The 23,089-nt window shown below is 45.7% G+C and overlaps 2 protein-coding genes across 6 annotated transcripts in view; both read right to left on the reverse strand.

Annotated features, from left to right (window-relative positions):
* neto1l (neuropilin (NRP) and tolloid (TLL)-like 1, like) overlaps window positions 1-7,004 on the reverse strand; it is a 31,096-nt gene extending 24,092 nt beyond the window's left edge. For all 5 annotated transcript variants that reach the window (XR_015099055.1, XM_086102415.1, XM_086102413.1 and 2 more), the window contains exons 1-4: window positions 6,366-7,004; window positions 5,947-6,003; window positions 5,499-5,633; window positions 5,132-5,380 (exon numbers count right to left, since the gene is read on the reverse strand). Coding sequence is in view for 4 of the 5 variants with exons in the window: in XM_086102415.1 (XP_085958541.1) it covers window positions 5,132-5,380; window positions 5,499-5,633; window positions 5,947-6,003; window positions 6,366-6,393 (469 nt within the window). In the remaining variant the exon portion in view is untranslated. The remainder of the gene's footprint in view (window positions 1-5,131; window positions 5,381-5,498; window positions 5,634-5,946; window positions 6,004-6,365) is intronic.
* Window positions 7,005-19,344: 12,340 nt separating this feature from the next.
* LOC147186773 (uncharacterized) lies at window positions 19,345-21,979 on the reverse strand. The gene is made up of 2 exons (XM_086102169.1): window positions 21,712-21,979; window positions 19,345-21,186 (listed from the first exon to the last, which is right to left on the reverse strand). The coding sequence occupies exons 1-2, from the start codon at window positions 21,751-21,753 to the stop codon at window positions 20,419-20,421; spliced, it is 810 nt and encodes a 269-aa protein (XP_085958295.1). The 5' UTR covers window positions 21,754-21,979; the 3' UTR covers window positions 19,345-20,418.
* Between the last annotated feature and the right edge of the window lie 1,110 nt (window positions 21,980-23,089).

Raw genomic sequence — 23,089 nt, forward strand, 5'->3', positions numbered from 1 at the left:
CACATCTCAGCCTCACTGCTGACTACGAAGGTACAATGTAGCAAATGAGACATCGCAGTGTGAGAGCGCGAAGATCCACCATGCTGATAGGCCGATGAAAACACACAAACACTAGACTCGGAGCTGTTATGCCTGCTGGGAAGAAAACGAACCAAAAAAACCCCAACTCCCCCCCAAAAAACGCTAAACGCATCATCACCGAGCTAACTTTCAATGCAGTTGCGAGAGCAAAGAGCAAACGCATGGTGTGTGCAACGCCGCAAATGCATGAATACATCGTAGGTGGCAAAGGATGGCCATTCCTTTGGCTTTCGTGTGTGCAGGTAACAGACATCCAACTTTTTTTTACCAAAGATACAAACAAACAAGAGCACGAATAAAACCCAGAAGCCACGTTGGGTTACATTACCTGAAGCTACAGAAGCACCCGTCCACCACTGGAAAAAAAAAAAAACAACAACAACAACACAAACACACACCATCTGTGGCTGAGCAGCAGGCCTGGCTAACAAACCGCCACAGAGGAAGGTGGCAGACTAAGCCTCTGATTAATCAGCAGGGTAATTGTTGGGAAGCAACCCAAAGAGTTCAAGGAAATAAAAATGCTAACGCTGAACGGTGAGTTAAGCTCCACGAAGTTGATAAACTCTGACTGGTTGTCCACGGAGTGAAGGCTCGTCATCTGATAAGCTGGTGAACGATCGAGGCTGCGTTTTTAACAGCCGAGAGCGAAGAAGTGAGCTGTGATATGGGAGCGTGATGGCAAAGGAGTCAGATGAAGTAAAAAGTGGGGCTGAGGGTGACTCACAGTTGTGAATTGCTGTCTCATAACTGTCGAAACGCCATGCATCATCCGTGCAGGCCAGACTACAACTGAAACGTGCATCAGAGATGAGACCGAAAAACCCCCCCAACAAAACGTTAGCACATCAAACAACAACTTTCATTGATCACAGACTATCACAATCGTTCCGCTGTTGATTGAGTCCGTTAGTATTTAGTGAGACGTTAAGACAACGTTAAATGTCTTGCTTAAAATGTTTGGACAGGAGTGCCGTTTTAATCAGAACAACTTGTAGCCGCACAGCCCAGGCTAGCGAGTCCACATTCATTCAAAATACGCACGTTGTCTCTTGGGACAAAATGTCCCTTATTCTTGTTTATCTTCCACTGCTTCAGCGCGGTTTCGAAAGCCTCGCAGATTGACGGTAATCCACAATGGTAATCCACCGGATCCAAGATTTGAAGCGGTATGTATTGTATTATTTTGTAATATGCTTCAGTGACACCTACAGGTTCAAGGTGGGACACCGCTTATGAATCAGATCCATTGTACAGAACTTTTGTTGCAGCTGCTGCCTGAGAGCTCCTTGCATTGTGCAGGTGTACCGAACGCTAGGGTTAGAGGTGCTCATTTGTGGAGACGTAGAGTGGGAATGAGCAACAAACACAGTTGATGTGGGGGCAGGAGGCGCGGGGGGCAGCTCATGTGTCGTCAGAAAAAACAGCAATATATTGGGAAGCCAATCTTCTCGTGGATGCGGCGTGCGGTCCACGACACGGAAACCAGCGGAGAAGAAAAGAGGCAGTGTTCCGGGCAAAGTATTTTTGTCGGGGTGACGGCGGGCCCTTTTTCCACAGCTGCAGGTGGTGTGCCTGCAATGTTAACTCACCCCATCAGTTCCCATTTGCTCCAAAACAGCAGCAGTGCTGAGCGAATAGTGTCATCAGCTGAGCTACTTCACAATTCGTTAGCAACTATTCATCTTTTTTGTGTAATGTCAGGTTGATGAAGCAAACCGGCAACGCTCTCCCAGTCGGCTATTATTTCCAAAAGTCGAATGAAAAATGAAACGGGGTCGTTTTCTCGGTGAAAAGCTGTTCAAGTTGGGAGCGTTACTTCGGGGGAATCGTATTACACACGAGGAGCATGCATAAACTGCTAGTAATGAAGTACCAGACATTTCCCCCCCGTAGAGGAGAGACAAAGAAACAAATGGTGGGCAGCTCACAACGACAAGGAAACAACTTGCGGAGGAATTCGACTGCAATTGTCACGAGGAGGAAGGGAGGGAGTTTGGTCATCAATGGTGACTCTGCATAAAGCGACACGATGGTGTTGTTTGGCTTTCCAGTGTGTGCAGTATTGTAGATGTAATGCAGAGTTGTGACTCCATTTTAGAAATGAACATCTGCATTCTTTTCCCGTTTCTGTTCACTCTCCGATAAGAGACACGGCGTCACGAGTTTGGTATTGAAAGAGCTTGTTGAACGTAAATGCAAATATGCAAATGTTCTTTTTTTCATTTGGGGGCAGGGGTTGTCAATTCTGCCTTGCAACAGGTGGAATGACTCAACGTATTAACGTGAATGAATCGCGGCTCTTATTTTGACAATCATCATTCCCTGAGTTCATTATAACATCGCCATTAGATGCAGGAAAAGTGTGATAGTATTCCTTGTATGTGGCCCACCTAATTGCTTTGTTGCCAACCATTTCCCCCCACATAGAAACACTGAGTCAAACTTGAGTGAGATCTCGGCACAACCGCCCCCGCCTCACAAAACATGGGGTGGGTGGGGGCGGTTCTGCCTCCATTTTAACTCGTGAATTCAATTTTAAGTTTTTTCTGCGAAGCTGTTCTCCAACCAGCCTCGGGGCGGGTCAAATGGAATTGTGAGGCTTTCACCAGTTCGGCACATGCTGCATCAATGTTGGACAATGTTAAGTGGACAAGTAGAAAATCCAGTTTGCCCAGAAAGATGGCTTTGCATTTGTAAAATGAGCAAATTTTATGATGCAATTTCTACTGTAGCTTGAATAACACCATGGCACTTTGTTGTCAAGGTAGGGTTTTACGCAGTTGTTTGACAAAGCTCCATCCGTGAAGGTCAAAGCGAAAGAAACATATGGACTCGGTTTCGATCCACACATTTATATGCCAGGTATATGATGGGAATGAAAAGTAAAAGTGAGCGGCGAATTTACTTTCTTTGCAGTGGAGCCGCTTTGGTCAGCACCTGCAGACAGCGAAGAGTCAATTTCTTCGATTCAATTTTCAATTGTCCGGCTTGAGCCTATCAAGGTCCAATCTTAAGGTCCCAGCCTCTTTATGATAGTCTCATCCATCTGTAATCCTCACTGTAATTCCATTCCTTTTATGCTCTCATGATTCCCAGTCCAGGTGGAGCTTCGGAGTTTCACATGACCCATCCACGCCTCCATCTCCGATATCTCATATATACTATTGGGGTCACGGTTGAGCTGCAGCCGATCCCAGCTAACTTCGGGCGAGAGGTGGGTCGCAGTCGATCACGAGGCACATGCACAGACGTCGGTTATCAAACAGAAAAACGTTCAATTCAGAAGCGGTGTCGTCGTGACAACAGTCGAATAGCGGAGTTTCCCATAGCAAGAGCTTTTGGTTCCATCGAAAATTGGTGTTCGGGAGCTTAGCGACCAATGCCAAACATGGACACAATTGATCAGGCCGCCACTAACCGCTGCGCTGTCCTGGGTCCCACCTCGCGTTGGATGCCACAAACAAAAAATGAAGTTTGAAAAAGAGCTTTCTTTTGTATCATCGAACTAATGCAAACCATGTGCTATCAAATAAACAAGCAGAATTGAAGGGGGCAGGGGGTTATTTCGACAAAGTGAAGGTACCGCACTAGGGAAAACCACACAGCAAAGTTAATAGGACGTAAAAGAAGAACATACGCAACCTACCACTAAATGACGCATGGAGCAAAATTCTTCAGTCATCTTTCATCCATCCATCCATTTTCTAATCCGCTTCTCCACAGGAGGGTCGCGGGCGTGCCGGAGCCCATCCCAGCCGTCTTCAGGCAGTAGGCGGGGGACACCCAGAACTGGTTGTCAACCAATCGCAGGGCACACATAGACAAACAACCATTCGCGCACTCACTCACACCTCGGGATAATTTGCAGCGCCCAATGACCCTGCTATGCGTGTTTTGGGAATGTGGGAGGAAACTGGAGTACCCGCAGAAAACCCACGCTGGCACGGGGAGACATGCAAAGTCCACACAGGAAGGCCAGAGCCCGAATCAAACCCTGCACCTCTGCACTGTGAGGCTGACACACTCACCAGTCGAACACCGTGCTACCTTGATCGGTATTCCATGAAGTAAATTAGAAACGACCCAGTGTTATTTGAAATCAGTATCAACAACGGACATTTTGATGAACTCTCTGTAGCCGATGTAAAGAAGCAGTTAAGAGCGAGAGGACAATGCAGTGTAAGTATCGAAGCAGTCTGCAGAGCTGTGAAAAACAAGCCAAGGAGCATAAAGGCAGCTGATTCATGACAACGTTACTGCCTTTTTCTCCTCATTGATTCAACAGAGGCAAGCTGTGTGAATTAGAATGGTGAATAAAGCAGCTCGAGATGCCAGACACGAACATAAGCAGGGGAGATTCTTTAATTACCGGTACTTCAAGGACACGGTTAAGATGTTTTATAGCATCTAGATGCAATGACTCTTTTGTTTTTTCCCCCCTTTTTTCTTGTTGGAAAAAGATTTCTTGAAATGAATCAATTTCTAATGATATGACTTTGGTGGCCTGTCTGCCCGACACCATCAGCCTTTGGCGAAACTGTGCTTCTTGCACTTTGAAACCTACGCAAACTAATAGACTGACTTTTTACATATGGGCTACAGTTCCCAAATGTATCATGTGACATCCATCATCCATACCCGCTGGGTTAATGTCACCAAAAGAGAGGACTCACCACCAACCCTCACTAATACCTTAAAAATAAATCTCTCTTCTCCTTCCATCTGGGTAGCTTTGCTCCCGCAAGCCTGCTTGTAGGTTGTTCTGGCATGTAAGGTTACTGCCTACTGATTTATAGTGAATATAATGTCCCACTTCATTTTTTCCCCACATTGAAAATGAACTGACACTTCTCCACATGACTCCAGATGCAGGAAGATAGAAGGAGAACAAAGAGCCAGACCAGTCGTAGAAGCACTCAGCCAATAATACTACATAGCCAATGGAAAGAGACAGGCGATCGATAATTCTACACCAGGCAGTCCCTGGATGATAGTTGTTATTCAGCTTTGAGGCGTGCAGTAACAGGAACAAGTGAACTTACGGTACCTGCAGTGAAGTTGTAACTGGCTGAAAATCCCACCGCCTCCAATTCGCCATCCGTAACAAATTTTATCCACAGGTAGCGGCCGCCACTCCTGATATCCGGCGGGCTGTGCTGACCGCAATAGCGTCCGAGCATGGGAGAGAAGCCGAAAGGTCCATCGCGAACCTCGATGTTGTCAAATTTACATTCCCAAGAGGACTCGATCGAATAGTGCTCCTCAAAGTGGAGCTCGATGCACTGCCTTGGCGGGGCTGAAAGACAAGGTTGGAGAGAATGACCGCAAGAAGGGGCAGAATGAAGCTAAACTTGCTTCGGCTCCTTTGCGCCTTGGCGCTTAGCCATTTGTACAACAGTAGAGAGGAGCGTTACCTTCAAGTATGTACACGCACTCCGTATCCGGTGGGTATTTGTTTGGGTAGTTGGGAGAAGTGAAGAGACCTCCTTCTGATTCTTTCACCCACGTTCCACACTGACCAGCTGGCTTCACCCCGGAATTGTTTTTCACTGCAAAACAAATTGCAAGGGCCGCTAACTATTTTGGAGCACACGTAATTCAATAAAATGACCTCAGATAGTTGGTAGAGCACAGCACAAAGCTTTGAACAGCAGCACCCACGCGAAAACTAGTAATATAAGGTGACAGGTGTTCTGCTGGTCCACCCCCAATGTTACAGACCACTTATTAGGTGCACGGGGTGGCCGTGGGAACGCGAGACACACTGTTTTCCTCATTACAGCGACCAAACCACAAAATAATATTTGGTCGTAATTCCATATTGTTACTGTAATACGCAAATGAAACCTTTGCGGTGGTTACCTGATGTGCCTCTCTTTGTTGCGCCGGACAAGCCGAGGAGGAGAAGACTTGCGACAACTGCAATGAGAAATACAGCTTGGATGGACCAATCTCCATTGCTACGGTTAGTGGCAATTCCACAAAGTGTTGATTCATCACAGAAAACATGCCAGCAATAGGGTAAAATTTTCATCAGTAAAATGCCAAACGGTTAAAGTTAAAACCACACACACACACACACATACACACACACACACACACACACATTGTATTTTTAACAGAGATGTTCCAAAAATGTATTATATTTCAGACAAATACATTTTGGGGGTCCACAATTCTGTTGAACCGATGTGTATGTAAAAAATAAAAACAAGGTCATCATTCTACATTCACAGTTCATATTTGGTCAATTTCAAACAATTAAAACCGACTTCGCTTACCGTGATGGAAGCTGTGTCCATGTACCATGTCTGTTCCTTTCACAAACGGCCGCAGACTCAACTAATTCCATTTAGATGTGGAGTACTTGAGGTGAGAAAACAAGAGGTGAGTTTTAGGGGAAATTTGCGCAGAGAAACCACTCGCCCCTTTCAAATCAATCTCCTCGATGCAGTCATTAGGGAAGAATGTGTGGCAGCAACTAATCGCCGGTTTCATACAAGACCAAAAACAGTTCTCGTAGCAGACACTCGCCCAAATTCCATCCAAACGTTTCCAAATCTCTTTGGTGCACTGAAAGGATTACTGGTTCCGTCATGAGCCCAGCTCTAATCGCTCCACCTTTGCCATCTTCTTTTCGGAAAAGAACACATGAGGCAGCCTTGTTTTCGTCCTCTTTGCTCCCCTCATCAGGAGGAAGAGAGGAGGAGGAAGATGAGGAGGAGGAGGAGGAGGAGAGGTTTCGGCAGCATGGAGAGCCGCGCAAGGCTCATCTCAGCATCCTCAACATGTCGGCACCGCCGCGCGTAAAGATCCTGCAGCGAGGGGAAACAAGTTGGGATTTTTTTTCTTGGTGGATGTTGGTGCTGCTGCAGAAAATCCGACGATGTCGAGTGTGCGCATCGGTCTGCTGCTGTGCACTGTCAAGTAAGAGTCTCCGCAGCCAAGCCGAGTTCTCGTTTAGCCCCCCCATCACCCCTCCCGCCCCCTTCTAATTCCTCCTCCTCCTCCTCCTCTAGCGCGCACGTTCATTCACAGGCAATGCGCCACAATCCTCACACACGCACAGCGAAAACTTGAAAGTGGCAAATCAAATCGTACGCGTGCAACGCGATTGTCTCAGTCAAGAGCCGAGGCAGGTGCATGGGCTCGCGCGTACATCCTTGTGAACCGCAGAAGTCATTTCAAGCTGTCGCAGAATGAGGAGGTAGGCAGAAAAACGCAAAAGAAAAAGTGGCAAAAATACTGAAGCAAGCAGGGATTCTGTATTCGTTGTGTTGATTTTCGGACGTATCCCTGACCCTCCAGTGAGTGCCCTGGCTTCTCCCGCCGGATGAAAAAGCATGATCAGAGGGAGTCAGGGGCTCCAAAAATAGTCTTGGCACCCAGCAGACAATATCCATCTTCAGATATATTAACAGGGACTGCAGAGACAGGCTTTCTATCTCAATCTTGCTTAATGTATGCTATTGTTACCGGTTAGCATTCACAGAAAACTTTATCTGCTTAAAATAACACAGTTAAATGAACTAGCCTCGAGCTATGACCACGTGTACGTTTTTTTTAAAAACACGTTTCCCCTTTGGGGGATGAAAAAAAAAAGAAGAAGAAGAAACCACTAAAAACCAATCTGTCCACACAAATAACACCAGCTCCATGAAAACACATTTCTCGGCCCTGGAGTGCATTCCAAGGCAACAGGTGCCACTCTAACCTTTTAACCAATCAGCGAAAGTCATTTCAAGGAAAGGCACAAAAACATCAATTGCAGAGAGAGGAAAAGCCGAATCATGCTCTAAGCCAGGGGTGTCAAACTCAAATACACAGTGGGTCAAAATTAAAAACTTGTACAAACTAGCGGGCCAACTTTGATATTTATTTACATTTTTCCTTCAGATATAACAATGAACCTCTGCATATGGACACAAACAAGTTTTGCTTAAACACTGAATATGGAATAAGCAAATCTTACTACAATAAATAGCTTAATATTGCACACATGCAACACACACACACACACACACACACAAGCCATACACAGGGACTGAAAGTGGAGTTAAGATGTCTGACGCATGCTTAATGCCGAGCTAAGTAGCCGCTTCAGCCCATCAAATGCAAGAAAAAAAGTAACGTTCAGGAAAGGCATAACAATAGCAATACTGCCAATTAGCACCCCTTCTTATTTTCTAAAACCATTATCTTAATTACATGCCATCCCCGAGGATGACCTGTTAGCTCTCACACAATCGTCTGGCTTGAGGGAGACTGCACAGGTGTCGTGGTCACTTTGTGAAGACATGGGGGAGTGGGAAATCTCTAAACTATTTTCCACGAATATATTAGGCTCTGGCTAATCTGTTGCAAAGACTGATTTAATGGATGTGGGATTTAGTCCACCCTTACCCTTCTCCTCTCGGCTTTGCAATTAACTACAATCATGCCTTTTCACTTTTCTTTCTCCATCATGCCACAAAGGCACAGCGGTTTTGAGGTTTGAACAGAGCTGTACATGTCTGGGCCCAAATTTTGTGGTATGTTGCAGACTCTGATGCCTTATAATACAAAACGTTTTAGGATGATTGGCCAACACAGCAAAGATGCCAATCTCTCTGAGAGAGAGAGAGAGAAATAATCAAGTATCGGCATGTTGTATTATTGAGTACTTAGAGTACCCCAACCTGTACAGTGTGGGGGGGGGGGGGGGGGGATGGTGTCGGTGTTTCTCTATTTTAACATGACAAAATGTTGATTTTTGCTCCATATTCATCAGAGTGCCGCATCTTGTCTGTCAGTCATGTCTTGATCCACCCAGCAATTAATCTGAGCCCAGGAGGAGCAACTGCCCTATCTGTGAACTAACATGTCTGCTGGGCCGCGCTCTATTAATCCGCATTTTTCACATTTCCAAGCTTGTCTAAATGGACAGAAGATGTGAAATGCCACTTTATGGGTGTCGGGGATTTGGAATGGTGTGCCCTCCGCGATCTGATCCATGTCCGACACTCTTGGGTTAAACTGACTGTGTAATTGGTGATTTGACCTCATTAGCGACTTGGCAGCAGGTCGAGCAGCCACTGTGGGATGACACAACGCCGCTGATGGGGGATTGGAGTAGCCACTGAGACCCATTTTTGTTTGGATAAGAGCTGAGAAAGTGGAGCCAGAATATTAAGTCGTCCAGGTCCAGGATCATGCATGAAAATTTAGAAACAAACATTTTGAAACAGCGCAAATGGAATTTCCTTTCCTCTGACATGCATTTGAGTAAACCCGGCAGTAATGCCAGTAAAATGCACCGCAGAAAAAGAACAAAGCGCCATGTGGATTCAGAGCAGAAATGTGGGCCTGACCAAGTGTTGCAATATGGCACTTAATTCAATAATTCATCTCACAGATGGCCCCTGACATATTGCCTTCCTCTTATACCATAAACAGCGCTATACCGTGTGCAGTATTATATATATTTTTCCCATTATCCAAAATCATCGATTTCCTTATCCACCGCTGTACCACATATTCATTCCGAGCAAATAATAGCTCAGATTAGAGCAAATTGAGGACGGACGGCATTGTGGACCCACTCTTCGGAGGTTACGTGTTCTGGGCTCCGGCCTTCCCGTGGGGAGTTTGGATGATATCCCGTCCACATTCCCCAAAACGTGCATATTACTGTATGTCAATTGAAGGCCTTATATTCTCCTGACCGTGTTTGTCTCAATGCGACTGGCTGGCGCCTCTCGCCTGAAGTCGGACCGGGATGGGCTTCAGCACATCCTAATTAGAAGAAGCAAAGACGACCTTAAGAGGGACACCGCGGCAATGAAGAGTTTATAATGGACAAAGAAGCTTAAATTGACCATAAAGGTTCCACAGAACAAAGTCTGTTGTACTCTTTTAAGGTGAAGCCATTAACAAAACCGCTGGATTAATAACTTTAACGTGATGTACTGTAAAAAATGGCTCGAAGTGCTTCGTAGCTTACAGTGTGAATATAACTGCTGACGCTTCTGTATATTTCTTCTGTGGTGGCTTCTTTGTCAACTTTATGGCCATCAGGCATGCTGGTGTTATCTCCTCTTTGCAGGATCTGCCCGGAATGCTGGAAGAGTGTGCCTACAGAGGACGGCAAACGTACTGACGAGGAAGAAAATGAAGGAGAGGATGGAGGGGAGGGGGGCGGGGTATGGAGGTGGGGGGGGGGGGGGGCAGAGAGATGATTAATGATGACTGGAGAAAAGATGGCCAAGGTGGTTAGTGGAATTAACGGAGGCTTAGCCAGCAGTGGGCCGCAGGGAGTCGAAGGCTTTTCACCGCCCTGTACTAACTCAAATTTAACTCGTGCGTGCTGGTGTTCATAGGCCTACTCATGCAAACGTTGGGACTTTGTAAAAAACATTTACTTGATGTTTTTCTTCACGAAAAACACACAAAAACAAAAAATGTCAACACTGCTGGTGTTTTTCTACAAAGGGGCAATACGACCACACTGAAAAAACAAACAAACTATGATTAGGCACAAAAGTGCAGTGCAGTGCGAGCTGTGTGATTAAAAAAGAGATCATCATTTTGATTGTTTTATGTGCACCCCCCCTTCGTAGTGATGGACGTCCACCTCGCTCTTCTCGCCACTTCTTCAATTGGAATCATCAACAAACTGGAAGAGACAAACAATCAATGAGGATAGAAATGTCTTCCCCCCGCGCATTAGGAAATCAATGATCTTAATTTTGTTACAAGACATACTTCTGGTCATCAAATCAGTCTCCTCAGCATTGTAGCGGAACTGATCTTAATAACGGCTGGCGCTTGACGTGGCCAAAGGTCGTTGTGTGTCATGAATATTTCCTTGACGACAGAACAATTCAGCACAATCCCGATTTCTTGCCTTCTCTTAATTCGAGATGGCTGTGACTTTTTTACATCCAGCCCATCCATCCATTTTCCGAACCGCTTGATCCTCACTAGGGTCGCGGGGGGTGCTGGAGCCTATCCCAGCCGTCTCCGGGCAGTAGGCGGGGGACACCCTGAATCAGTTGCCAGCCAATCGCAGGGCACACAGAGACGAACAACCATCCACGCCCACACTCACACCTAGGGACAATTTAGAGCGTCCAATCCGCCTGCCATGCATGTTTTTGGAATGTGGGAGGAAACCGGAGCACCCGGAGAAAACCCACGCAGGCCCGGGGAGAACATGCAAACTCCACACAGGGAGGCCGGAGCTGGAATCGAACCCGGTACCTCTGCACTGTGAAGCCGACGTGCTAACCACTGGACTACCGGGCCGCCCGACTTTTTTACAGTTCATCCATTTTTTACAACGTTTGAAAGCCCAAACGTTGAGGCGCCATCTTCCGCACTGAACCAATTACACAGATATGTTTGTTAGCTGGAAATAGAAAACAGTCTGTGGCGTTACTTTCCGAGCACTCATTATCTGCGATAAGCCGCGTTGCACTGTGAGGCCCTGACAGGATTTACCTCGATATTGTCACACATGCAGTCTGTAAACGATAGAAATTAACTCCTGGTAACGCTCGGATGTCCATTACAATTTACACCACCTTGAAAAGGGCTCAAAGGAAGTTGTGCCTTCAACGGCTCATCTAAGTGACCTGATTAGACGCTGAGGGAGAATCATCGCACATTCGAGGGAGCAACAACACAACCAGCATGGCTCCATCAGAGACAATCCTCCCAATCCATAAATGCCATCGTCACACCGCAGCAATTATTTTGCGGCAAACTTTTTTGAGCAACTTGCAAGGCCATTAGCATACGCCGGCCCAGACATCTTATTGCCTTGCCGAATGAGTTTCATTGAGCCAGCAGATGTTTCAATGGCGATCATCATCAAAGAGATTTATGCAGGCTGATTCCAACCCAAGAGTTGGCAGAATGTTTTATACATATTCACGCCCAAAATGTACCGAGGATCCTTCTGACATTTCTGCAGCCCTTTGGCCAAAAGTTGAAACACAAGCTAATTAGAACTTGATAACCGGCAGGATTATCGAATCCAATCCAATGTTCTTATGTCATCACAGGGAAGGAAATGACATTGCATATTGACATTGTTCCAAGAATGGTTGCAGAAATGGAATTTAAAAAAACAGTCCACCGCCACACTATTAAAAAAAAAGTTTTTCATTTGTATGGAAATGTGTGTCATGGGCAGCATGTGGATGAGCGGTATTATGTTCATACATTTTGAAGAAATGATCCATTTTCTTTTTGCGTGTCACCAATGTTCGCGAGTCACAATTCTCCCTCCGACGCAAGTTCCTACCTTCGCTGATATTTTCCACCGGTGCCCACAAAGGGCTTGATGGATTTCATGCGGGGTGACACATGTGCACCGGCAGCCCACGCGCCTCCATCTCCAATTTCCGCTAACACGCTGGTTTGCTCACGGCTCCGAAGATTCATTCACACTGGGCCAGTCCGGGTTGTGAGTGTTTGAGAATGTGGAGTCAAAAGTGTAGGCGCATTTGTGGCTCTTCCTCGGCAGATAGCGGTCTGAAAGCCACATCATTAGAGTAAGAAGGCTGTAATTAGGGAGTCCGTGCATAGGAAACATCAACCTAAAGGCATCTTTGAAAAGCGGCCAGCTGCCGCAGCCAATAATTTGCAACTTACGTCCAGAAGGTTGCACAAGAGTGATTAGCTACCAAAAGCAGAAGTCAGGGAATCCTCTTTTGATTAGGCCATGTGAAATTTCTATCTGTGTCATGATCCGGGTCCCTTGTGTGGGCCAATCAGTCTTGCCCAGGTGTTCCTTGTTGTCTCGTCACTTTTCTCGAGACCTGAGTAGATAGTGTGCATATGAAAATGATGTGCCATAAATCGAAGTCGTCTCCATGGGAGGAATGATTTACAAAATATCTTTCCAAGATATTCACTTTTTAAGAATTCAAATTCATCTCAGAGCGATGGTCAAGCCTAGAAATACACCCTGAATAGGCAAAATTGAGAACAATGTGAGCGTTAGGAACGGCACAAAAATAAATGTAAAATAGCAGAACCGTGAACCCGGAATCTGCGGTGGAGAGGAATTTACTGTCCTACAAATATTTCTAAACCCGTACCTCACTTTGACAGCTTGGATTGAAATAAACAAATTGACGCTATTGCCCCGCCCCCACCTCAAAACAAAAAAAGTACACTGCCATTCGTAAGCCATAATAAAGCAAAAAGAAAGGCGGGCCGCCCTCTCTCTTTCAGACATTCATGGCATACCGTGCACCTAGACAAGCCTTTCCCTTAGTTATTGCTTCTGCAAGTTGGTGTCATGCGGAAACGTCACATTATCAAAGCGCAAATATTGAGGCCACAAGATCAAGACGGGTGGGGCGCACCCGGAATTCATCAATTCCTGTGCACATACACAAGCCCTCAGCTGCTGTTGACACATTCAAAAAGGCACACTAACACACTATTTCGTCCTGCTACTACCGGATAACATGTATCCAACCGACTGTTCCATCAAAATACTGAGATTTACAACCCATCGCAAGAAAGTTTTCTTCTTTACCATTCACAGCAAATTTTAATCATATACATTCTGATGTAAGCTTATAAGCCAAGACCTTGACACAAAATCAAGTGGCTCGGTTGAAAGACGGACTGTTTGCTTTTTGAATGCAAAAAAAAAAAAAAATTGAAATGAAAATATTTAAAAATGTTTGCATACTGAGGCTGTTTCTAGTTAAATATTAATTCTGTGTCTGTTAAAATGGACTTGATTTACCGGTGCATGGGTAAGTGAGCCAAGTGCCTAGACTTTTTTTTGAATGCCCAAACTTCAATGGCAGCCCTCTGGCTCCGTACCGACCTAGCGTCAACATATTCGAAGCACCTCAAGAATTACGAAACCAAAAGCAGTTGTTTGACCCCCCTGCACTTCTTTGTGTCCTCCTACATCTCCAGGGGTCCTCGTTATGTCGAATCAGCGTCGTCCATGAAGTTGTTGTCATTGAAGTGCATGCGCGCACATGACACGCACATCCACACGCTGACGCTCTGAAAGCACAAACAGAGCAGCCGCAAAGGCCAAAGAGTAGCTCGTGCACTGACCTTGACTTGAGTTTTGAGTTGAGCTTCGGTCCTAAATCTTTCCGGATGAAAATGACTCGCCGACAACGGAGGCAGCTGCGTATTCCTGCTCGATGCCGCATAAAAGAAGCCATCAAATCGCCAATGCATGATGTGACACCGCTGGTGACAAATTGTCCGCAGTATGGGGACATTTCGTCTGCTGTTGTGACAACATCTTTGAACATGATGAGTAAAATGCTAAGTATTGCCTAAGTTGGACAGGAAAGCCACTGAAAAACAAAAAACAAAACAAAGATGCTCTTCTTCCTACACTGAGTAAGCCGATTTGCAGATGTGACGGTTTTACGCTTCGACGCTGCTGTGGTGTATTAATTAGTGGGATAGTCTCCAGTTATTTCCTTTCCTCGGCTTTTTGAAAGAAGTGCAATGGCGAGTTAAATACCCCCTTTGAAATTGTTTTGTTTACCTTCAACTTCAGTTTTGGGTAAGGGGCCATATTTAACACATGACCTGATTGTGAACCCAGGCTGCTATTTTAGGTTGGGGCATCTTTCTTAGGTCCAATTTCTTTCTCATCTTGCTCACTATTTGGAGATGAAAAATGTTTGGACTTCCCGGCCAAAAGTATTGATGTTGCTGTGGCAAGCTCATTTTATCTAGCAAATGGGAGAAGATGGGAGTGTGCGATGGAAAGAGAAGTTACTTTTGTGAATGGGGGAGGCATATAGCTCATTGATGGAAAAAAAAAAAGAAGCAATCTTTGCAACCAGAGGGTCAAAAAATGGCAATGACTGTTGGAGAGATGCTAGGCCTGTTTACTGCTGAGGTGTCATTGTGCAAGGCATCAATCCCACCGTCTCTTGAGCTTGGAGACAATGCTCCCTATTTGGCGATCCCTTTTTTTTTTTTTAAGAACCCGTTTTTGCTATTCAGAACAGCATGTTTGAAATGTGATAAGAGACAATGTTAAGTCATCCATATTGTCGTTGAGAGGATGCCTATGCGTTCCTTTTGTAATTGGCTTCGTCGGGGACCACCTAAGGTGGAGCTTATGCGCTGTAGGTTGATAAACTCAAATTCGAGTGCTGCATTAGCCGAGAGCAGCCACTATAATCTCTGCGCTGAAACATCAGCCTCTGATTTGCTACGTGCTGCCATCCTCGCGCTGGACCTCAACGGTTCAGAAATTCGAGGTTGAAATCAGTATTCTGTCCTTCCTGGATAATGCTAGCTACGGATTGCTCCCAGATTCTAAAATAATGCATGCAAGGTTCATTTAAGTCCCTAAATTGTTCGTACATTCAGAACTAATATGAGTTCGAACGGCCGTTTTTTCTCTTTGTGCTTGGTAGGTGATCACCGCAAGGTGCGGCCCGCCTCTCCTCCAGAGTCAAACCCTGAGCCACAACACTCAGTATAGACAATTGGTGCATGGAGTTGAGTCAAGGTCATAAATTCTATTGGAATATTCATCAATAAACACATGTATATTCTAAGATATTGTGATGACCAAACAGGATCATTTTTGCGCTCATGTGAGAGTTAACTGTAGCTTTTGACAAAAACAAAAAACAAAACACACATTTCATATTCAATGAATGATTTTTCTGGTGTGAGAAGAACAACTGAATGCTCCCCCTCGACCTCCCGTGGAGCGGCTAAAGCTGCTCCAAATGAAAGCATCTTCTCATGGTACCGGGCAGCGAGCCAAGCACAATGTCTGTTGGCAGTGCCTTGCCTTAAGGATTTCGCCTGGTTTTTTTTTTTCTTCATCCTTGTCATGTTTGACACACCGAAGACAAAGAGCAGCTTCCATCAAGCCTGGCTAAGGAGCTCTTCAAATGCACCGGTTAACCTTCGACAAACAAGATAGATACGCGTATCATTTGTCCGGGTACTCTCTTTGCAGACACTGGGAGTCTCTGAAAAGAACGGACTTTACCAGCGCTAATGTTTCCCGCAAGCCACCACAGATGTCTTGATTCTGATTAAATGTTGAACACCTTTTACCCTTCGCAGGGTCCTTCCTTTGACGTTAGTCATAAATATTATCAAGAAGACCAGGTCATGAGTGAGTTAAGCGGACAAAAAGACTTTGTGCGTGCATGATCTTTGACAAAAGCTACCTTGAACATTTTTGAAATGTCTTTCATTTCATAGGGCGCCAACTCTTTGGGAGTTTGCTTTTTCTGAAAGATTTCTTCAAAAACGGTGCCTTGCAAAGAAAAGGGAAGTGCACCATTTTCCATCTCGATCTCTATCTCAGAAACCTTTTGACGGTGTGGCAGACATGATAACCACTAATACACATACGCGGCTGCGCACTTGACCTCTTTAAACTGATGAATGCATTTCTTCGCTGGCTTCCGACTATTCCCGTGAATGAACGGGCTTCACCGTGGAGACTGGCGCTCGCACAGAAAGCCAGCTCTCGTATTCCATCCTTTCGAGTGTGTATCAGCAAGAGGAATGCAGTTTCAAGTTGAATAGACCGCGTGCGTTGATCCAACTTTTCAAAAGAATGACATGTTGAATGCATAGCGAGCCTCAATGAGCGCAGGCTAAATATACGGTGAAATAATTTGGGAGTGCATGAGACAGGATATCACTTTTGTAAAAAAAACTCCTCGTACACACATACGAGTCAATTGCGTAACCCTGAAACACGTGCAAGGCCTCATGCGTGGTTTGCCAAGGTCTTATTTGCCATTGAGCATTAACCTTCAATCACAGCCATCCGATGGCCAAAGTTATGGAGCAGCAACTCATTTGCTTAATAACAGACACTACCTGGGAATACAGGATGGAAGTAGACGGTCGGCGAGTAAAAATGAGCTTTGGGAGTGAGCGTATTCCGTCCCTTATTAGGCCAAGCAATGGGGTGTTGAGAGAGAAGGTGGCTGGTTGCCGGCAAAAGTCGCACCTCATCGTAATACACTTTTAGTCGCAGATCCACCCGTGAATAAAAACGTCAAACTTTTTATTTCCCCTTTGCATCAAGATCCAATGCCAGATTGCAGCGTTGACGAGTGACAGTCAGCTGGCTTAATGAGTCGTATGCAGGCTGAAGGCAGCAGACTGCAAGAAAGGATTTTGGGGGGGGGATATTTGTCAGCGGCGGGCTTAGACGGGAGCCATTGGTTCGATCCGCCTGTGATCTCTGATGAATTGGCGTGTCACGGTGGAGGTAGAAGAGAGGCGGCCTACAATGCAGCAATTAGCAATCACGCGCGCGCAGTTTTCATCTTTCGTGCCAGCATCGTGAAATGCGCCACCGCTGATTGCTGCATTCAAAAACCCTGCTTTTTACTTGTCCCATACCATTTTTTTTTGTTAGGTCAACACAAATACATCAAGTTTTTTTTTTTTTTACAGCTGGTGAGTCACGCACGACAACACGCATGATACATTTTGGCTTAAATTGCTCACCAGGCACATCATCTTTTGCTATTTGCAACTCGTGAGAAGAAACAAACATTCAAGCCCATCGTCAGAAATCGGGTCGTGTGAGCAACAGAGGGAACATGACCACCCTCACATAATGCTGACACCAAGGATATACAGCCGCCCGGCCTCGTGACATTGAACGAACTAAACATAGGCTGTGTGCTAGCTAGCTGATTTACTGCTGCACAGGTGCATTGGCGCTTGTGCATGATCGATGTGAGCGCTGTGGTGGCTGTCAGAGATCCAAAAGTTATTGTGTGGCTATGAACTGGAAATAAGTGGCCAGTCGGCTTTCAGCTCTGCACCGGCACATGCATAGCCCAATTGAATACATTCAGAATTTATGTAGAGCAAGTTGCACCACAATATGTTGTAGAATTTTCTCTGCAACTGCAATAAACACTGGTTCAGAAAAGCCTACAAGAACATCTGAACTTTATTTGCTGTTAATCGGAGGCACTTGGTACATGTGTATCCTGACTCCGATTTCATGTCCGAATATTAATTCTGACCACAGCCACATCCCCAATTATGAGAAGGTGTAACCAAATTTGTTTTTGTACCATGTGATTTCTTTTTTCGGTTGAGTTGTAACACCTCTGGAGCAGGGTCACACGGCGGCCGCAGGATGTGCACTGCCGGAGAAGGGATGGAGAGCAGCTGCAGGATATTCTGCGCCGCTGCCAAGTGGGAAGGTACCGGGCACAGAACATGTCCAGGTGTGCAGTCAGGCTGTTCATGGCGCAAGCCAGGTCCTGAAACAACACACAAAAAAACACACTTTATCTCCTCCACTTCTGCAGAGTCCATTTGTGGTCAGTTCATTCTGTCAAGGGGAGTGATGGATGAGGACTCAAATGCAGGGAAGCAGGGAGGCAAGGCAGCTGTGGTCTCAACTAAAACATTTAAATAGGGAGTGGTGGGGGGGAGGCATTTGGAATAAACCAAAATAAATGAACAGTGTCCAAAGGAAAGCAGACATGACTCGGGGGGGAAGGGCAGGAACAGGGAAGAAGATACGACTTGGGCAATGAACTGACGAGGATTAACAGAATACAAACACAAAGTGACGAAACAATGAGGAACATCGGGGCAAGTCGCTCAGGGAGCTGCTTGGTTGACACGAGGGACCGGGTTGACATCCACGGGTGGACAAAATAACTCCTAGACAGACACGGACAAAAGGGAAAGCAGAAAAACATGACAAAACAAAAAACCATCAAAACCACATCCACAAAACTCGCAACATGACACTTGAAATGCATTTAATAAGCAGTCCTCCCAACAGGCAACTCCTGTAGTTTTGGTGCTTGACTTATTTTCTAACAAACACATCTTTCCCAGCTTCAGATATACTCAACAAGCTTTCACCAGGGGGAAATCATCCATTTAATTAACAATTGACATGATTGTAAATGATTCCAATAATGTCCTTCCGGGCAGGCAGAAAAGCAAAGCGGAGACAAAATGGGAAGTGGGTGAGGCTGTGGAGGATGGGGAGGGGTTTTTCACTGGGGCTGGCCAAGCGGCAATTGCTCACCACAGTTGAGCAGTGGAGATAAGCCACAAAGCAGATGCCTGCATATCAAGTGCTTTGCCTTCATTGCCTTATTTCCAATAGCTGACTCGGGTCCTGATTTGCCCAGAGGCAGCATGTGTTTGTCGGCGGACTTGCGTGTGGGCAGGCGGTGTCTACATCAGGAGGTGTTTGAAAAAACTGAAAAAAATGGGGGGGGGGGGGAGTGTTTTTGAAAGAGGTCACCCTGGTTATTACCTCAGAGCAGCGGTTGTGACGGGATAAATGCAGGAAGCATCGATCAGGTCTGGCGTAGCAACCACAGCAGCCGCTGGGAGATGCTTTGAGAAGACGTGGCAGTGCATTGACTGATAACTGTGATCCAAGTGCCGACTGAAAACTAAAATACAGTCGAATCCCCATTTATAGCTTTTTATAGGATTTATATATATATATATATATATGTTTGTTCCCCATGAATTTCCCAATTCACGGTATTCCCATAGACACATTTATTCCTGCAGCAAACATTGGGTTGAGGATCCCTGCCATCGGGATCAAGTGCTGTCATGTAAAACGTGTCCGAAAAGCTGAAGATTCATTGGAACACGTCAGACGACATGAAATCAACTTGCTTGTGAACGATGTGGCCAGAATAGCATCAAATAGGCCACGTTCATAGCTTGAAGGTCGGGAACTAGCTTTTCCCGTAGGGGAATAATTTCAGGCTTAATCGAGCATCCCCAATTGTATTCAAGACAATGGGGACGATTATTGAACTCCCAAGGCAACTTGGTGCCTTTTCTTCAAACACGGACGTAAAAGTGCATTTCCGCTTGTGTTGAGGACAAATGTGAAGATGACTAAAACCACTGGTGACCGTCCTTCTAGTCGCATGAGGTTACTGTCCTCGCCCTTAAATGGACCAGATTAATAGTCCAATTTCTCTGACTAATGCATGCCAATGTCTGTCTTCAGTTGTTCCCCTTCAGGGAAGGGAAGAAACTTTTGAGTGGAGACGGCAATGTACAGATTTGCCAACAAATCGAAAGTGTCGCTTCGGAGACTAACAGGGTTGGCCATTGTCCCGTCGGCAGTTTTTTCTGCTGTTCAAAGCTTTTTGGCCTTGTGCAAAGCACTTTCAGTCCATTTGTTCCACCTTGGCTTTGCTGCCAACAGGTCCCAGTTCGTGTTGTCTCCTTTGGAAACGGCATCGCGTTGTATGACTCATTAGCTTGCACCCGTGTGAATGGATGAATAATTTTGTCCATGCATTTGTAAGATCCAACGAGTCCCACTGGAAGCGACGTGCATCATTGTGCATTCAGGTTTGGATCGCTACCCGTTACTTCGGCAGCATTAACAGAGGCTATCGTCGCCTCTTGCTCCGCCCTCAGGGGATCCTCTGAGGCTTGAAGACTTTGTTGCTCTTCCGCGGTCTCATTTGCAAAATGCGACACCTCTCCGTTCTCGGCTACGAGAATGCCGTTTTCCCTTCTCAATTCTGCAATCAAGTCATCCTTTTCCTGGATGACCCGTCCCATGTGCTGTTGGAGCCTCTCCATTCCATTTCTGAAGTGTGCAGACATTTCCAAATTGTGCCTCTGCATGACGTCGAGCGCAGTTTTGAAGTGGGCCGCCATATCGTCCATGTGCCACTGCATGTTCTCCCACTGAGTCTGAAACTGGTCGGCCATCTCCTGCTCTCTGTAGGCCCACCACTTCTGCCACTCCGCATTTATGGCTGCCAGCATGTTGTTGGAGTCATCCTCATAGGTCATTTTCAGCTGCTCGTAAGCCTCCATCCACGACTTGCTGACAAACGCGGTGACCATCTCGGCGTCGGTCAGCGCGTGAAGAAGGCAGTTTATCGCGTCCTCTTTCTCTTTCTCCTTGAGCTTTTGTTCCATCTCCCGTGTGTTCTCGTCTTCCGTAACTTTATGGCGGCCATGTCCCTCCTGGCGCTCCCGCGGGGCAGCACCTCCGTCTGCCTGAGCAGAGCTCTCATCAAAGACGCGCCCGTTTTGTTGGGATGGGTGACAAACTTCCTCCGCGGTATCGCCGTGATTATGTCGCTGCGCCTGAAATGACACAATGGGACTTTACAGACACCGTCCGTCTATGTTCATTCACAAGTGAGTCCTCCAGCGCACTGAACAAAATGGAAATGTCATCACTTGATTCGCGACGGTGAGATGACAAAAATATAGGTCTGATGTATTCACTTTGACATGATATGACTGCCAAATTTGAATTAAGGGCCAGTTCTTTGCCGTCACGTCCCTCAATCAATACCGGCTGTTCATTTTTCAACAACATATCTCCAGGAAGCAGAAGCCAAGCTCATGTGAAAAGCCTTCAACGTTGCAAGAGTAATAATGTCGAAGAAACGAAGCCATTTGCTATTTTGAGAAAACTACAAGTGCGTGTCTGCAGAATACCAAATTGCATTTTGCTGAGCATTGTTTATGATACTGAAGAATGTCACCTCAACGTACCCTAAAAGGCTGAAAGCTTTTAAAGGCACTTCTAGTTCAATAAATCCAGATGATGAATAAATCCAGAACATCCAGTAATGTTGCACCATGTCAAAAGAATAAACTCACCGCTTGCCCGTTCTCAAGGCTCATTTTCTGCACCTCATTCATTTTGCCGTTTGCACACGAAGAACCTTTCGGTATTGCAGACGGTCTAGCCGGCAGAGTTCAGCAGATGGTTGTTGAAGGAACGCGCCACCTGGAGAACCCCGCCTCGCTCTGATGACTCATCATCTCGATCAAATAAATCAACCAACCAGAATATGGACACGACCGAAGTCATAAGGGCTTCAAAGCTGTGGTCACAAAGAAAGAAAGGCATCATAGAGAAAATGCTCACAGCATATTCTACATCCAATAATATACATTATGTAATGGTCATGGGCATTGCCCAAAGTCAAACTGAGTGTTATTTGAAGGCAAATCTGTTGTTGATACAATTTGTTGTATAGGACCACTACGGCTACACACCACATAACACCTAGCTGTGTGCGGGGGTTTTTTTTTCCCCCTCCATTCACTTCCAAGAAAAACGTCTTGTATGTTGCCGTGGCAACTGACTTGACATGCTCTTATGCAGAAGATAAGATAGGAAATCCTTTATTAGTCTCGCAATGGAGAAATTCCCAATTCACAGCAGCAAAGTTATGAAAGGAAGAAGTAGAAGAACAAAATATAGGAGCTGCTGGAAAGGCAGCCACTCTAGCGGCGCCATCTTAAGAAAGAATAAGAAAATAAGAAAACCTTTATTAGTCTCGAGTGCTGGTTCTAAACCCCGTATTGGGTTTTCTATTGCCGTCAAACCACAAAACGGTTTTAAACGTGTGTTTGAAACTGAAACACCAAACCACACTGAAATGATCAGAACGGCTCGTAAAGGTGATCTTGTGTTCTGCGGATGACATTTTTCATGACCATTCGTATTCCAGTCGACTGATGTGCCCTCGCCACAGTCTCTATTTGTGGTCCGGCGAGCTCTGCGCCCTATTCTTCCATTGAAGGTTCTTGACGTGAGCCGGATTTCTCGATAATAGTCCTTAATAATTTGTTTCATACTCCAGTTTCACTTGACATCAATTGCAAAGTACAAGTAGATTCATGCCCCAGCAGTGGAATAAAGAAAGCGGCCCAGCAGTTGATGGCTGAGAGACGCTAGACCGAAAATGACTCGACAGTACAGTCTTTGTTGCAGCGGGGGATAAAAGCCTGGCCTCATGTTGCGTATATTGCGGTACCCTCATCTCCAGCCTTTGGCTCAAATTGGATTCCATGGAAACATCGGACTCTTCCTGTCAACGTATTACCCCCTTCAGAATTTAAAGCGGTGATAAGAATTCACTCGAAAGAATATCAAAGATGCATGATGAGAAAAAGTTCAAGATGCATGCAAACAAGACTATTCGCCGAGGTGGGGGGGGGGAAACAGAGAATGGTAATTGCTCATCAG

Source organism: Hippocampus guttulatus, chromosome 21 (genome assembly GCF_054856545.1).
Source record: "Hippocampus guttulatus isolate MCC_2025c chromosome 21, RoL_Hgut_1.0, whole genome shotgun sequence".
Taxonomy (NCBI): domain Eukaryota; kingdom Metazoa; phylum Chordata; class Actinopteri; order Syngnathiformes; family Syngnathidae; genus Hippocampus; species Hippocampus guttulatus.

Excerpts from the sequence above, each read along its gene's own strand:
- LOC147186773 (XM_086102169.1), bottom strand. The coding sequence starts at position 21,753 with ATGAATGAGGTGCAGAAAATGAGCCTTGAGAACGGGCAAGCG. Across the intron at positions 21,187-21,711 it reads GCCTTGAGAACGGGCAAGCG|GCGCAGCGACATAATCACGG; the intron begins GTGAGTTTATTC and ends GTGTCATTTCAG.